Here is a 17,500-nt window from a genome sequence, read left to right as displayed (position 1 = left end):
ACAGGAGTTTAGAGAGCACGCAGAAAATTGGTGCAACGCCAGAGTGCTTTTTTTCTGTACCGATGGAGTTTTTTTGAAAGGATCTTTAACTACTGAGCGAGCAAAGCAGCTAAAATTTTCCAAAAAATGGGAAGTGCCCAATATCCAAGTGAGTCGGTAAACTGTTTCGTTTTTAATTGGACAACAGAGTCAAAAATATCTCAACAATTTTGTCCAGGACTGTCGATCATAAAAAAGTGAAGCAGACAATCACAACTCCTGTATACTTGGGCAGGTACAAGGTCACAAGTCACTGTCTCATCAACACTGAAACAACCTTGAACACAAAAGCTAGTACCTTAGGACTAAACATCCTTTTTAGCCACAGTGTTAACATTTTTAGTAACACACCGAGCTGAACAAATGGAGTTGGACCTACATGTAGTACTGAAAATTATGGACAATGTAAAGACTCACTTAGTGGCCAAGAATAAAACAAGGATTTCTCAGACAAGATGTGCTAAAATGTCCATCTACGCCAAGTCATAGAATGCAGTATTTGATTGGCTGGAGGGTAATGGCTGGAAATGTCACCATAAAATCTAATTGGTTCAAATAAAGGGAGGTGGGAAAAAGTGCACGTGTTGATCGGCGCAAGTAAAAACAAACAGTTGGCGCAATCAGTGACACACAGTTTTAAGGTTTATTGCATGATTAAATGGCTTATCTACCTAAAATTAAAGGAGAACAGGGTCAATGTAACAAAAATTGTTATATAGCTGAGTTTTTTCCCCTAGCAGCGTGCGCTCTCATTGGTTACTTCGAGGTCACATGACATCTAACAATAAAACTGTTTCCCGCCAAAAGACTCTGAGTGGGCAACGGTGTAAAATCTATGTCGTCAGAGGGTAACAGTGCACCTTACCCGCGAATGTTCACCGACAACTGCCATTGCTGTTGCCATTGCATGTTTTTCTTTTTGTGCTAAATAACAAATCACTTTATGACTGGTCCCTCGGGAAACAGTTCATTTTGTTCCCCTCAAATCTCAATGTTTCCCTTGGCTGCGCCTCGGGGAAACATTGAGATTCTCCGGAAACAAAATGAGCATTTATTATTAAACAAATAATGTTACCTGGTTAGGAAGAAACCTAAATTCAGACACATACCTAACCCAGAGTATGTTCCTTAGGATCATATTCTCCAAGCTCCACTGGAAAAAGAAAAAACTTAAGTTAAATCCTCTGGGAACAAAAAGTTGTTTACACATAATGTTAGATTGTGGAATACAATGTGGATTTTGTAAGAGTACAAAATAAATTTCTTTTAGCAGTTTTCTTGGGTGGAACCATTGGGGGGATTGCTTGGCCAATTTTATGACAGAACTGAATGGGCATAAAACCAGCTTCATGATCATCTTCCTATACTACATTGTGTATGTTACAGGTTGAATTAAAGTTCAAGTTAATTATAATTTCAACCAAGGTTGATTTTTTCAGCCTAGGTCAAATTTTTTCAACTTAGTTTATTATGAACTGTCTAAAAATGGTTTTTCCTTTTTTTGGGGATTATTTTTCTACCAATGATTTTCTACCAATGAGTTTAAACTATTTCCAAGCCTTCACAACAACCACCAGTTCACATATGCGCAAATGGCATAAAGTGAGCGTTATAAAGATTTCAGCTTATCCACACAGCTATATGCCGTCAATGGAACTTTATGAAGAAGTTAAAAAGTGGCTAAATTTATCTAAAGAAGAATGAAAATGCTCTGGGTCTCCAGTGCGACAAAAGCAAGAATTGTTTGCAAGAGGTGGGCTCTTGATTCTGAAGGACAAATCGTCAAAGATTGTACGAAGTCTATTTCCTTCACTATGCAAAATACCGGTATACCAGGAACACACAATGTTCCCCGGCTAGGACCCGAACCCAGACCATTCCCTCCGGTGTCTAGCACACTAACCATAAGGCCACCACACCTCCCACTGTGCCTGGGAAGTGGGGAATTTGACCTTTCCCTGCGTGGGGTGGGGAAAATTGAACCGGAAGTGTCAGGTTTCAAATGATTCTTTTTTGGGCTCTGAAGTCACTAACAGCCATAAAACACGTGTTTGGACGAGATGGAACAGTTTAAAGGGAGAGATGTAGCATTTGTGATCGATTGGCTTACCAAAAAGGTCTTCAAAAGATCTTTATTACAGATGGCAGGAGCCGACGACAATTGTTCTTTACTAGGGTATGACAGAAAAATACGACAATAGGGTAGGGCATTTGAACACCATTTTGGCCCGAGGGGGCGGGAATTTGAACGATCCAATCTTCAAAAGTTTAAATGCCCGGGCTTTGTCCGAAGGCGAGGGGGATATTGATGTTTCGGGTAGATCGTCGCATAATATCAGGGTCGTAACGAGGTATATTTTTCGTAACTGATCCCATATTTTTACCCAAAATTTTGATCCCGTATCCCCAAAATGATGAGAATTTTTGATCCCTGATCCCTGCTTCCATGAAAAATACTGCTGATCCCGATCCCACGCGTTGTGATTCCAGATCGCAGGTCTTTGATCCCTGATCCTGGCCCTTTTCAGGCCTTTGACCTCGTTACGACCCTGCAATATTACAATGGCTGGGTTTTTACGGTATTTTGCGGTCCATTTACCTGCAGGCTAACTCCTTTGAGAGACTCCTTTGCTATCCTGCCGCATGAATATGCTTGAGGCTGCCGCTCAATGTGCTATTCTTCGCCCGTGCGATACAAACTCACAGTTCGACTCTGGATATGAGCGGCCAACTGTTTCGTCAGCTAAAAACAAGCGGCGAGCAAAAGGCAATCTGAAAGGTGAACCGATTCGAGACAATTAAAGGTCTTGTCTGGTCTTATCTCCCCGTCAATTTCCTTTGGAACCTGTAAGCACTTGCGTAAATATTGCGCCCAATATAAAAGTGATGAAAGTGATCCATTTCGGAGTCTTTTCTCGGCTACCAATTACCCGTGATGCATTTGGGCAAATTTTAACGATTATTTGTCAACATCATTTTGTGAGGCCCTTCCCCAGTTGGAGGGGGTGGGAGGTCCGTGTCTTTAAATATTTGCTAGTGTTCCTTGTTGAATGTTCTGTTCTCTCATGCTTGTGTTTCATTGGCCCTGAAAAGCCCCTATGGGGAGAGGTCAATTGAAGGCCCACCTTCAACCGACAGGCATTACGAGTCGTGGAACAATTTTCTTATGTGAAAATACAGCCAATGCTGAAATTCATCCAATCAGATTGCTACGACAAGCAATGCGAATTTCCACAACAAAAACAAACGGTCGCGCTATTTTAGTCAACCGTCAAACACTAAAAGACGTTTTTGTGTCATTGAAGACCAAAAAATATTGCTGTAGGTTTGTTGCTGATAACCTGAAGTGCACTGAAGCTAATCTTTGTTGCAGTTTACACCCAAGGATGGAGAGGATGGAAATGGATTGAAACTTGAAAAACCTGGCCAGCTTTTTCAAGTTTGGAGACGATGTCTTCAGAAAGTCGCCAAAAATTAAATAAAAACAGCTGTTTGTGCCATAAATACATTTCATATCTTTTCAGTGGGTTGTCAGGAATGTTGTACGTGTGACCTAAAGGCAGTTAGTTGAGCAACTTCGGCAGTGGCAAAGGACTAAGCCTCAAAAAATCCAGGCTCTTGGACGGGATTCGAACCCATGACCGCGCGATTGCGCTACACTTGTTTTAACGACAGAGCTGTCAAGCGTTCGGAGCTCAGCTCCTTGTATCGAACTGCGCGTGCGTCTAATTACGTAAGTGGAACTGGTCGCTTCTGTGCCATGTTTTTTTTGAAATGTAACTTAGTCATATTCTTCAGATGAAGTGCCGGTGAACAAGATTGCTAACTTAGTGTAATCTCGCTATAACCAAACTATTTACATTTTTGAATGAAGGGCTAGTTTCTAAAGAAACTGTGGTGCTGCGTCGGTGGGGAAGTAGTATACAAAAATTTGGTTTTATCAACGGAGTTGATAATGTAACTTGGCCACCGTACAGAGATTCTAAAAGCTGAATCTCTGTACGGTGGCCAATTTACATTATCAACTCCGTTGATAAAACCAAATTTTTGTATTTACATTTTTTACAAGTTTGGCGATTTTTAAATCTGGAACTTGGTTATCTGTTCGATACCAGGGAGCCAAGGTAAAAGACACAAAGCAAAACTCTCTTAATAAGAGAGGGGGTTTCGGGGAGATAATATGCTGGCTCAATTTTCCCTTCCAGGGCCGACGGTTTTCATTTTTTGTTCACCAGGCAGTTACTAGCTTTGCTTAGAAAGGTTTTTCTTCCATTTTGTAAGTCACGCTGTTCTGTATCCTTTCACCTTTCACAAAGTACATAACTGCCAGCTTCAATACCGTACTGATGGTTCCTACAACAGAGTAAATGCATCGTTAGTTTCAATATGAAGCTGTGCCCGACCACAAAACTTTAGGTTGAGCCCATTAACCTCAGGTTGTCTGATAATGTTAAGCAGAACGAAGTGGGAAGTTCTTAACCGCGAACAAAGAGAAATTAGAGGTAAAAGAGCGAATCCCTGTGCCTCGTGACAACCATTCGAAATTAATTTTTTGACGATAAATTTTCAATGTTCTCTCCTAACCGCCACACCGTTCATACAACAGGCGATTTGCATGATCGCGTTATTTTACTACGGAGACCAGAGTGCTTTGTCAAAAGGCCTGGTTATTCAAAATTTTTTGCTTTTGAAAACGCCGGCCCGACTATTTCAAATTCTGTCAAAGAACTCGATGAGCTTATTTCATCCGTTTGAATCGCGTTCATCTTCAGAAAGTTCGCTTACAAAAAAACTCAGGTATGTGCTGCGGAACGTGTAATCGGCACAACGGTAATAATGGCTGAAAAGCAAAACTTGTGTGATAAAAATTAGTGCTAGCGGGTCACTGCTGTGCATGTGCCCGGCAGCTAACACAGTCCCTAAGGGAAGACAAGTCAAATAACCCATGATGCACCTTAGTCCCTGTAAACGAACGCGCGGTATTTGGTCTAGTTTGTGCAATCAAAAAATCCCGTTTCATTAACGAGCGAGCGACTTTTTACTCGCACCGGTGATGCGATTTTTTCAAATTTTGTGCCGTCGCCAGCGGGCGATGAAAATTGCAAGTGTAGCCACCCTTGAACTGGCGACAAGACAGCTAAAAAAATGGCAGACAAAATTAAAAATCGCCAGAAATTCAACTCATTCAATTTCTCGCATTTTTTTTTCTGCGATTTTTTTAGCTGTCGTGTCGGCAGTTCAAGGGTGGCTACACTTGCGATTTTCATCGCGCGCAGTCAGCATCGACACGATAATCTCTTCATACCATCAAACAAGTTATACAGCACGCAACCCCTTCTATGCGTCGGAGAATGTCGGCAAGATTCATAAAACTCACTACTACCTCCAAGAGGAGAAAAAAAAAACACTAGTTGTTCAATATTACGAAAATTCAAGAAATTACTTGGCACTGGTGATATGCTGAGTAAACGAACAAAAGCTTCAAATGGTTTTGTTCCGCCTCATCATGTACTGAGCGGGCACGCTGAGTGAAGATGTAGCTAAAACATGGCGTCGATGAGTGTAGCTTGCTTAAGCCTGGTTTACACTAGCGTAGCAAGCACAACCGCAAGCATAAGATGGCTTATTTCACCGTGAAAACGAGGTTGACGCAAGTATAAGCACGCTTATGCCTGCGTTCGCTTCCGTTGTGTGAAAACGAAACACAGCTTAAGCTCAAGGAAAGTTTCTACGTCTGGCCCATTGAAGCACTCGCTCCAGATTCCCCGCCTCTGAGCAATTGAAAAATATGGCGGATGCTTATGTCGACGTTCGTTTTCACTTAGCATAAGCTACTTCCGCTTCCGCTTCCGCTTGTGCTTGCGTCGCAAGGGAAAACCAGGCTTTAGTCAACCTCCTCAGCTTATTTATTCTCCCAATGAATGTTTATTGAGCACGATTTTTTAAACACGAATCACTTGCTCTGCTTATCCTCCAGAAACATTACGAAACCAGAAACCAGAAAAATCTTACTGGAAGAGCTACCTTTTTTTTTTGACCCTGCTTTGCGTCATCCGGGGCCACGCAATTATCTGAAGCACCCTATTCTAAAAAAGCGTGCGCAAGACAGTTAACTTCAATACTTTATTTTAATATATTTTATGATTTTCGATCGACAAAACGATGAAAGCTGCTTCTCGTTATAATGACCGATCAATCGAAATTCAGGCATTTTAATGTCCTTTTCTCACCAAATCAAAGTTGCTTATTTAGTTCCTTTTCTTTTTTTCCAATTTTCGGAACTTGTATGCACAGATTCGACAGTGGGTAAATCCGCGAGCAAACGTCTGAGAATTAAACTTTGCAAAGGGAGACACACAACAACCCTTTGATCCACCACTAAGATCACGAACTCAAACCTACCATGAGCTGATTACCACCGTTCAATCGCTGCTGCAGCGGATGGATTCATTACATTGTTATCCACAGGACACCAGAGTCTCATGGGTTTTACGAAAGTGGTTATTCTGTTCACAACTTTCTTTTGACTCGAAAATGGATCTGCCAACCCCTCTCCGTAGATACCAACAACGAAATGATTACATGACGAGGATTTCGAGTGTTCCATTTGTCATACTTTTGTTTGTAAAGGCCGTGTACTTTTTAGCTCGAAAAAACTGCGTTGAAATGAATGAAACATGAAACAGAAACAGGCTTATCTTGCCTTTTAGCTATTGCCCGGTATCCTATCTAAATTAAAGTCTTGGAGGGCGAATTGTCTCACATTCCCTGTCACGCACTACCATAATCTTACATTGAAACTGCTCCGTCCTCAAACAAAGAACACTATCGAGCTGAAGCGTGTCGTACGTTTTGAATAAAAGCATTTTAATGCTTTTCAAAAGTCTTAAAAGACTTTTGATCAAGGAGCTACACCTTATCAAAGTTAAAAAATTGTGCGTGTGGATCTATTTCCCACAGCAACGAAGCATCTGACAGACTGCTTGAAATCTTTCCTATGAACACGGTCTACGTTCGCTTATTGACTTAAACCAAATCTGTATCGTTCAGGGCAACCCTAAAACCCGGAATCCGGAATCACAGGTCATTGTTTTACCAATACAGAGAGAAAAACTATCCTAAACATTCATAAAAGCTAACCTTAGGCCTAAGGTTTAGCTTTTACGATTAATCGAACAAGACGTTAAAATCGGCCCTGGCTGATATTATTTTTGTGCGTCTCGTGTGACCCCACAAAGAAAAATCATACCATCTTATAATTATGGTATGTTCAAAAGGGGACAACGGTTTTTCTTGACACTAATATCGTTCGCAAAAAGGAACATTTTGCATTTCTTTGTTCATGATTGTCATTGCACAGCCAAGCGAAACAAGTCTTTTTTTGCATAAATTCAACCGCATACATGTACAATCGAATAAACTGATCGCATCTGTTGGAAATGAGTCCGAAATAAATAAAGGGGGAAGTTTCTAAAGAAAATGTGGTGCTGCGTCGGTGGGCAAGTAGTGCACAAAAATTTGGTTTTATCAACGGAGTTGATAATGGAAATCGACCACAGTATACCGTTAAATGACACCTCACGCATCCACTTAATTTATTTAAACTCTTATTAAACCTTCTTACTGCTTTTAGAGCTATGATAATTAAACAATCAGCTATGTTTCACATATAAACTTAGCTTGGAGTTAACACCGGATCGAAAATTTTCTATGATTTGGGCTCAACCAATCAAATTACTTATTTTAAAACCAATCAGAATCAAGCGCGCCACATATAAAATTCTTACTTTATCCCTCAAACATTTTTGTTCAAGGAAAGATGGCTCGTACAAAGCAAACTGCACGTAAATCCACTGGTGGAAAAGCTCCACGAAAACAACTCGCCACCAAAGCGGCTCGCAAGAGCGCCCCCGCAACTGGAGGAGTCAAGAAACCTCATCGTTACAGGCCTGGAACAGTCGCTCTTCGTGAGATCCGTCGCTACCAGAAATCCACTGAGCTGTTGATCCGCAAGCTGCCCTTCCAGCGTCTTGTGCGTGAAATCGCTCAGGATTTCAAGACCGATCTGCGCTTCCAGAGCTCTGCTGTCATGGCTCTTCAAGAGGCCAGCGAAGCTTACCTTGTGGGTCTCTTTGAAGACACCAATTTGTGCGCCATCCACGCCAAGCGCGTCACCATCATGCCCAAGGATATTCAGCTGGCCCGCAGAATCCGTGGAGAGAGAGCACAAATCACTTCCTCCGTCCACGATACAAACGGCTCTTTTAGGAGCCACCAAATCAATAAAAGCAATAACCAACATTCTTAACGAAACAAGAAATTCAAATGAAACCTATCTATATGTCAAATGTCTGTAACCCACTAAGTGACTAACTGTCGGCTAAGTATCATTGCCCTTTGCTGCTCGGGTAAATTCGAACGCACAAATTGTCCGCAATACAGAAGCAAAATGTCAGGCTGCTGTCTTGCCTGACTCAACTCAATTTCACCCGATATTTGCACGACTATTCGACAGAGTTTCGAAATAGAGTGCGGCAAACGGACTACAAAATTTTGAGCAAGACCCAGATGCAAGCGGAAATACATGTTTCACAATATTACTTCCTTCGTTACATGACACAGTATATTCTGTAATAAGTGCGCAATATGATTTAAATCATAAAAAGTCGAATTTTCAAATTTCCTTATATTAATGACGTGAATCAAACCCGTTAAATAATATGCATTCTGGAACTAAAAGTTAAAGGGAAATGTATGGTCGTTGGGTTAAGTGCATTTGAAAGTGAACTAAAATTGCGTAACGACCAGCATAAATGGATTCTTTATGAGGCTCCGTTGCAACTGTTTTATCACTGCTCTGTTCGTCCAAAAAGCGAAAGCGGGAACACACACACAAAAGATATATGCAAGAAGGGTAGCCATGACGACTTTAAGATGAAAAAACTAGACATTTGTTGATACTTAAATCTTCGAACAGATGACTCCACCGTTCACCACTTTGATCAATGGCGACCTACAAGGCTTGTCTTTCTTGTGTCATTTTCAGCAGAAAAAGCACATTTAAAATGAGGTTGACTGTACTATTTTATTACACCTACGCGTTGAATAGAAGTTATTCTTTCAAGTTTGAGTCCATAAAATGCAGTAAAAAGAATTGCAAAGAAATAAATTCACCCCAAAGAGAAAAAGGTCTTCATAAACTACCAACTCTAGAACAACAAAAGCTAAAAATCTCGCTGTTCTCTTCAACAAGTTCTCAAGCGCTGTCAATAAACATTTGGCCAAAGGGATAAATGTTAGAGTTAAGCCGTTTTGCTTATCAGAACTAAAGTTTTAATGGCGGTTTTCCATATAGAAAGCCGAGGGAATAAACACAACTTTGGCACACGCCATGTAAAGGTGTTGTTTCCACGACGGTCCGCATATGGTGTATTTATTACGCGCGCGTTTGACGGAGAGCATTCGAGTGTTCGATTTGTTCGTAAATCTACAAGAAATTTCGAGATGTCTGATCCAGCACCAGCACCAAAGTCCCCCAAAAAGAAGGTGGCTCCTAAGCCAAAAAAACCTGCTGATCATCCACCATATTTGGATATGATCAAGGCTGCCATTTCAGCTCTGAAAGAGCGAGGTGGTTCTTCGCGCCAAGCCATCGAGAAATACATCAAGAGCAACTACAAGGTTGGAGAAGTCGGCTCACACCTTAAGATGGCTTTGAAGAGAGGTGCTGCTAGCGGGAAGCTTCTGCACACAAAAGGTGTTGGCGCCTCGGGCTCGTTCAAGTTGCCCAAGGTAGAGAAGAAGGAGAAGAAACCAAAGAAGCCAGCTGCAAAGAAACCAGTCGCCAAAGCCAAGAAGCTTGCCGCAAAGAAGCCCGCCGCGAAGAAAGCAAAGAAATCTCCGAAAAAACCCGCCGCTAAAAAGCCTGCAGCGAAGAAAGCCGCAGCCAAAAAGCCAGCAGCCAAAAAGCCAGCAGCCAAGAAAGCCGCAGCCAAGAAGCCTGCTGCCAAGAAAGCCGCAGCCAAGAAGCCTGCTGCAAAGAAAGTGGCCAAAAAACCAGTGAAGAAACCCGCGGCTAAGAAGCCTGCCGCTAAAAAGTCATCTAAGAAGTGAAGAGCTTTGCTGTTCACTTCAATTACATAAAACGGCTCTTTTAGGAGCCACCAATTACATGAAAGCAATGACCAACAGATTAACTAGCTCGTTAACTGAAATAATTACGATTCCGTTTGAAATAATTGAAGTTATTTATGTACTTCGGCCGGTAACACTAAGTCTCAATGATTTATTGGTCTCTTATTCCGAGGGGATATGGCTCTTCGCAAACTTCGCAACAGGGAAAACATAGAAACACTACCTTTTGGATGGGGATTGATTTTCTCGAAAAAAAGGTTCATGTAAATTTATAACATAGGGTTAATCTTTCGCCACCACCTCTCCTTTCTCTATCAAATAGCAACTTCCATCGGAGCTCTACTGGCGTAAACGCCATAAGAGGAGTTTAGAGACCACACAAAATTGGTGCAATGCCAGAGTGCTTTTTTTCTGTACCGATGGAGTTTTTTTCAGAGCAAGCAAAGCAGCTATAATTTTCCAAAAATGGAAAGCGCCCATTATCCAAGTGAGTTGGTAAACTGTTCCGTTTTTAATTGGACAACATGTACAGAGTCAAAACTATCTCAAAAATTTTGTCCAGGGCTGTACATCATAAAAATAAGACAAGTGCAGAAGGCACAACTCCTCTATACTTGGGCAGGTACAAGATCACAAGTCACTGTCTCATCAACCCTGAAACAATCTTGAACACAAAAGCTAGTACCTTAAGACTAAACATTTTTTTAGCCATAATGTTAACATTTTTAGTAACACACTGAGCAGAGCAAATGGAGCTGGACCTACATGTAGCACTGAAGATTATGGACAATGTAAAGACTCACTTAGTTGTCAAGAATAAAACAAGGATTTCTCAGACAAGATGTGCTAAAATGTCCATCTACGGCAAGCCATAGAATGCAGTATTTGATTGGCAGAAGGGTAATGGCTGGACATGTCACCAAAAAATCTAATTGGTTCAAATAAAGGGAGGTCGGAAAAAATGCACGTGCTGATCGATGCAAGCAAAAACAAACAGTTGGTGCAATCAGTGACACACAGTTTTAAGGTTCATTGCATGATTAAATGGCTTATCTACCTAAAATTAAAGGAGAACAGGGTCAATGTAACAAAAATTGTTATATAGCTGAGTTTTTCCCCTAGCAGTGCCGCTCTCATTGGTTACTTTGAGGTCACATGAGATCTAACAATAAAACTGTTTCCCGCCAAAAGACTCTGAGCAGGCAATAGTGTAAAATCTATGACGTCAAAGGGTAACAGTGCACTGTTACCCGTGAATCACGTTGACCGACGACGGCAGTTGCTGTTGCCATTGCATGTTTTTCTTTTTGTGCTATATAACAAATCACTTAATGACTGGTTCTGAGGGAAATAATTCATTTCTTCTCCCTTGAATCTCAATGTTTCCCTCGGCTGCGCCTCGGGGAAACAATGAGATTCTCGTGAAACAAAATGAACTGTCTCCCTTGGGACCAGTCACTAAGTGTTTATTATTAAATAATAATGTTACCTGGTTAGGAAGAAACCTAAATTCAGACACATAACCCAGAGTATGTTCCTTAGGATCATATTCTCCAAGCTCTGCTGGAAAAAGGAAAAACTAAAGTTAAATTCTCTGGGAACAACGTCATACACATAATGTCATACACATAATGTTAGATTGTGGATTACAATGTGGATTTCGTGAGAGTACAAAATAAATTTCTTTTGGCAGTTTTTTTGGGTGGAACCATTGGGGGGATTGCTTGGCCAATTTTATGACAGAACTGAATGGGCATAAAACCAGCTTCATGATTATCTTCCTATACTACATTGTGTATGTTACAGGTTGAATTAAAATTCAAGTTAATTATAATTTTAACCAAGGTTGATTTTTTCAGCCCAGGTCAAATTTTTTCAACCTAGGTTATTATGAACTGTCTAAAAAGGGTTTTCCCTTTTTTGTGGGATGTAACAAAAAAATGATGCCTGGATTGTTAGGAAAGATAAAAAAAATAATTATAAAAAACACCCTCCTCCAACTTTCCCTTGCCTTCCGTTTTTCTTCCGCTTACCATCTCTCTCTTTCCTTCCCCTCTTCCTTACTACCAACGGACTGTGCTACTTACCTTGAGCTTCCACAACATTCCATACCTCTCCAAGGATTCGAACCCTTACACCAATGGATGGATGGCTGAGCCATCGAATCAGCAACTGAAATCGGCTAGACATTTTTCTACCAATGAGTTTAAGCTATTTCCAAGCCTTCACAACAACCACCAGTTTGCATATGCGTAAATGGCACAAAGTGAGCCTTTAAAAAATTCAGCTTATCCACACAGTTATATGGCTGTCAATGGAACTTTATGAAGAAGTTAAAAAGTGGCTAAATTTATCTGAAGAAGAATGAAAATGCTCTGGGTCTCCAGTGCAACAAATTTAAAGCAAAAATTGTTTGCAAGAGGTGGGCTGTTGATTCTGAAGGACAAATCGTCAAAGATTATATGAAGTCTATTTATGTCACTATGCAAAATATACCAGGAACAAGGCATCATTTCTAGTTATGATAACAAACCGGTTTTCACCACAAACACAACGTTCGCACTGTGAAAAAAGGATGGTGGCACAGGCAAATAGAACAACAAAAATTAACCTTAATTTGCAGTTTAATCAAAAAAAAGAACTCATCAACAAACCACTGTGTTATCATCTTGGAGAAACTGAAAAAAAGGTAACCATTCACGGAACAATAATTGCCAAAATGCCGTACGAAGTGGTTTTCAGATCTCTCAGAGGAAAGAAAATGAGTTGACAAGCCACAGCTACATCAAATACAGAGCAGCAGAATGGTCAATAATTTGAAAAAGTGGATGACCCAGACATTAAAGGAGAGCAGTGTCTGACACTTGCAAACTGCAGACAGCAGACTGCAGACTAACCCTAAATCACAGTTATTGAAAGCTAACTGCTCTCAAATGGGTGCTAAGACTTAAATACTGTTTATCAGCATTATTTGGAATGGGTGCTTAGACTTTAATACTGCTTATCAGCACTATTTGTAGGCAGCCAGCAGCCTGCCTTCTGCAGCTATCATACACCAGAAAGGGAAGAAGGCAAAGAAGTTCAAACTCACTTCAGGATTATGTGCTGCTGAAAATTAATAAAATGGAAAAGGAATTGCCCCTTCATCCAAATGTGCTACTTGCTCAAATTGTAAAACTTATCACTACAAACAGACTTAGCAAAATTAAGTATTTGGGGTTTTATAAAATACTCATGAAAAATTTAAGCGACACTAAGTTCATCCACTCACCTCTAAGGCCAATTTACTTACTAATATATTACACATACTTTCTATTAATGATAATGGGTTTTTGTTGCTGTTTCCTACTATTCAATTTAAAATTGGCTAATGCGCTGATCAAATTGAAACTTCAACATCCCTCCTTCCCCCCCCCCCCAACCCTATCGTTGGATTTGTATCTCATACCCTACTAAAGAACAATCGTTGTTGGCTCCTGCCGTCTTTAATAAAGACCTTTTTTGTAAGCCAATTGCTCACAAATGCTACATCTCTCCCTTTATACTGTTCCATCTCATCCAAACACGTTTTTTTATGGCTGTTAGTGACTTTGGCGGCCACAAAAAAAAAAGCATTTGAAACCTGACACTTCCGGGTTCAATTTTCCCCACCCCATGCAGGCAAAGGTCAAATTCCCCACTCCTCAGCCACAGAAGATAGTCAAATGCCTGGGGTTTGCCCAGGGGGGGGGCATTTGAACACCATTTTGGCCCAAGGGGGCGGGAATTTGAACGATCCAATCTTCAAAAGTTCAAATGCCCGGGCTTTGTGCGAGGGGGGAGGATGTTGAAGTTTCAAGTTGATCGGTGCATAATATCAGGGTCGTATAACGACGTATATTTTTCGTAACTGATCCCACATTTTTACCCAAAATTTTGATCACTGATCGCAAAAATGATGAGAATTTTGATCCCTGAACCCGCAAAAATTTGATCCCTGATCCCTGATTCCATGAAAAATCCTGCTGATCCCGATCCCACGCGTTGTGGTTTCAGATCCCCACAGTTGTGATCCCTGATCCCGGCCCTTTTCAGGCCTTTGACCTCGTTACAACCCTGCAATATTACAATGGCTGGGTGTAGTATTTTGCGGTCCATTTACCTGGCTAACTCCTTTGAGAGACTCCTTTGTTATCCTGCCGCATGAATATGCTTGAGGCTACCGCTCAATGTGCTTTTCTTCGCCCGTGCGATACAAACTCACAATTCCTTTTATGATACCCATGTTCGACTCTGGATATGAGCGACATACAACTGCTTCGACAGCTAAAACATGCTGCGAGCAAAAGGAAAACTGAAAGCTGAACCGTTTCGACAATTAAAGGTCTTGTCTGGTCTTATCTCTCTGTCAATTTGCTTTGGAACCTGTAAGCACTTGCGTAAATATTACGCCCAATATGAAAACTGATCCATTCCGGACTCTTTTCTCATCTACCAGTTACCCGTGATGCATTTTGGCACATTTTAACGATTATTTGAACGAATCCGCATTTAGGGACCGGTCATTATTTATGTGGGAGGGGGCAAGGCTATTTTCAATTGGCAAAGAGGGGGCTATTGTTTTTTTCTGGTACAAAGATAAGGGGGAAGGGTCATATGATTCAGTAAGATTTAAGATAAGTCAATTCAAGAAAGTTGGACTAGTGAACCTGTTGGATAGGATGGAGTATAAAGATATTTACAACACCGATACTCTGATCAGTAATTTAATACCATGACATTTGTTGTGTCCTCAACATGTGAATTGAAAAACAAAACACAATAACATTGTTTGTAAAGCCAGCCATTGGAGAAAGTCATCTTGAATCTTGAAGGAAGCACCAAATCCTTCATAATGCTGACCTCACTTTAGCAGTTCAAAGTAGTTCACTAACTAAATACAACTTTTACAACTCAAATACTGCTATACTGCTATTGATTCATTCATGTCTTGTGATTTTAACAAATTAACAGTGCAATAATATAAAAACTTGAAATAAGTCTTTCTTCCAAGTATGACAGTTCCTTAACTCCACGCTCACATTTGGAAACATCAAAATGAAGGACACTTGTTTGAGAGTTCAAGTATTTACCATAGCAAGCATCATTATCGCTACTCAAAAGAAAATTAACTTTTTGTTCTATTTTCTCCATTTTGATTTTTGTTTGCCATCTCTTTTTTCTCTCTTTGAAGAAGTACTCTTCAAATGCACATTCAGTCATGTGCGGTCTTGAAGCTTCAAAGATGCTTGGCAAAATTTCTGGTCTACACGATACACTGATTTTGTAATTTAAGAGTCCCTGCCCATAATTATCAAACATAACTCGGCAAGGGTTGAAATTCGATTTCGCTCATATTTTTATGGTAGATAGGCTGGGTTATGACAAAAACTACTGGATAAATTTTTCGGCAAAATATCCTTTTATTTCACAGAAAAATGCAAATTACCAAATTCCGTTAAAATCGTCATTTGACGCACCATTTTATTAAACAAGTTCAAAAGCCTCGTATGCAAAAACAAATTATTTTTCCGTCTTTAAAACACTCAAATAGTTTTGTGCAATGTGTAAATGTGTATTGGGTAGATTTGGGGGAATGTTGCGTCATTTTTTGGGTGCAAAATAATTAAATTTCGAAGACATGTATTTCTTTATGTAAACTTTGCCCCATTTACAAGGGATTACAGCTTATCGGACTCTCTCTCAATCAGTAAACTCGACTGAGTTTATAACTAAGCGTTTAATCAACCTCTCGTGTTTGTCTTACAACAGGTGTGTAAAACTACTCTGACTCTAAAAAAAAGGAAACCTAAACTTATATGTTCATGTATCGCTTAATCTAATATCTTATTGGTCGTTGCTAAGTGAAATTCAATGAAAGTTCATTCAAGGTTATGTCAATCAGTGGTGCTAATTAAGAAATAAAACTTTGGCCTAATCGAATTACGAAGTCTCCGACACACTCCCCCGTGCAGCTTCAATGAGAAGGTGCACGCAATAACGGAGACTGCGCCTTAACGAATATTCCACGAAACTAAAAACTAGATGAAATATTTGCAATCAGTCACTTCAGTTATTCGGTCATGTTCACAAATTGTTCGCTTTCTTCTTCCTCGGCAATCTGCGCGATTCTCGCTGCTGCGGTGCTCGCTGCCGCTCTCCTTGGTCTGAACGTGGTGGCGTTTGCGTTCAGTTGCTGCTCCAATGCTGGCTGGGCAACCCTGGGCGCACTCTGCAATTCTAAAGGATATAGGTGTTGAACCGGTCGCTGGATGACTCCCTTACTGTTCCTCAGCTGAACAGCCCGCGTATGTCCGTCAGGGCCCGGGTAAATAGCATCGACAATGGCTAGAGGCCACTTGCCCCGATTCTTGTTGTCGGACCGTACAATTACGGCATCTCCAACTTTGACTTGGTACTTGGCTACTTTGTGGACAAGGTTGTGGCGCTCTCGCAAGGAAGTTAACTATTCGCGCTTCCACCTGTTCCATAACTGATCCTTGCAGGACTTTAGACTCGTCTCCGCAAATCCTTGTCCTTGATCTGCCAGGCTGGCTCTTCAGGGAGCTGGGGGGAGCGCTGGAACAAAAAGAAAGCAGGTGTCAGGATAGGCAACTCCAAGTCGTCTTCAACATAGCTGAGAGGGCGGCGATTTACTTGGATCTCAACGTCCAACAATACTTCGCTTATAGTTCATCCCAGGAAAGGGTGGCTCTCCCGATAACCTTGAACATCGTTGTCTTCACAATGCCAATCAGCCGTTCGAATTGACCGCCCCACCATGGCGCGCGACTCAAGTTGAACTTCCACTTAATGTCATGTGATTCCAGGAAACCATTCAACTCTTCGTCTCTTCTTGCTTGCGTCAGCCATTTGGCTGCTTTGACAAAAGTGCTTCCATTGTCCGAGTAAATTACGCTCGGGCGTCCCCGCCTTGCTATCAGGCGTTTCAGGCATGACAAGAACGTAGTGGTTTCTAGGTTTGTGGCTAGTTCCAAATGTACGGCCCTTGACAAACTGCAAGAGAAAATGACCAGATAGGCTTTCCCTTCTCTTTTGTTTCTCAACTTGTACAAGATTGGGCCTGCGAAATCGGTCCCGATGACTTCGAAAGCTCCGCTGATGTCAGTACGCTCTTTAGGTAGCAGTCCAGGGGGTGGCGCTCTCACTGGCAAGGCACGGAACCGCTTACAGCCCCAACATGTAGATCTTACGGACTTAACCAACTTCCTCAGAGTCGGGATCCAGTACTCCTCGCGAACGGCTGCCATCGTCAGGGACACGCCACTATGGAGGGTTTCAGCGTGAA

The 17,500-nt window shown here is 41.2% G+C and overlaps 4 protein-coding genes across 8 annotated transcripts in view; 2 read left to right on the top strand and 2 right to left on the bottom strand.

Annotated features, from left to right (window-relative positions):
- LOC138038796 (histone H1-delta-like) overlaps positions 1–493 on the top strand; it is a 1,498-nt gene extending 1,005 nt beyond the window's left edge. The window contains exon 1 of the mRNA XM_068884847.1: positions 1–493. This exon is cut by the window's left edge and continues 1,005 nt beyond it. The gene's annotated coding sequence lies outside the window, so the exon portion shown is untranslated.
- LOC138038799 (uncharacterized) overlaps positions 1–17,500 on the bottom strand; it is a 212,930-nt gene that overhangs the window by 29,458 nt on the left and 165,972 nt on the right. For 2 of the 5 annotated variants that reach the window (XM_068884854.1, XM_068884858.1), the window contains exon 5: positions 4,302–4,344. The exons of the other annotated variants lie outside the window; for them this stretch is intronic. In XM_068884854.1, coding sequence (XP_068740955.1) covers positions 4,321–4,344 — 24 coding nt within the window. In that variant the 3' untranslated portion in view covers positions 4,302–4,320. Of the gene's footprint in view, positions 1–4,301; positions 4,345–17,500 lie in introns of those variants that run through there. 5 annotated transcript variants of the gene reach the window in all.
- Positions 3,070–17,500, bottom strand: part of LOC138038793 (mucosa-associated lymphoid tissue lymphoma translocation protein 1-like) — a gene marked incomplete at its 5' end in the record, with an annotated part of 207,274 nt that continues 192,843 nt past the window's right edge. The window contains one exon of the mRNA XM_068884844.1: positions 3,070–4,219. The remainder of the gene's footprint in view (positions 4,220–17,500) is intronic.
- On the top strand, positions 9,519–11,148 carry LOC138037765 (histone H1-delta-like). Its single transcript, XM_068883664.1, has one exon. It carries the CDS (start codon positions 9,544–9,546, stop codon positions 10,150–10,152), a length of 609 nt encoding a protein of 202 aa, XP_068739765.1. The 5' UTR covers positions 9,519–9,543; the 3' UTR covers positions 10,153–11,148.

The sequence above is a fragment of the Montipora capricornis genome, chromosome 2 (assembly GCF_036669925.1).
Source record: "Montipora capricornis isolate CH-2021 chromosome 2, ASM3666992v2, whole genome shotgun sequence".
NCBI lineage: Eukaryota > Metazoa > Cnidaria > Anthozoa > Scleractinia > Acroporidae > Montipora > Montipora capricornis.
The sequence above is the reverse complement of the archived record's forward strand: the minus strand, read 5'-3'. Positions and strand labels throughout refer to the sequence as shown.

Bases quoted from the DNA above. Each gene is read 5' to 3' on its own strand.
- LOC138037765 (XM_068883664.1), top strand. From the start codon at position 9,544: ATGTCTGATCCAGCACCAGCACCAAAGTCCCCCAAAAAGAAGGTGGCT.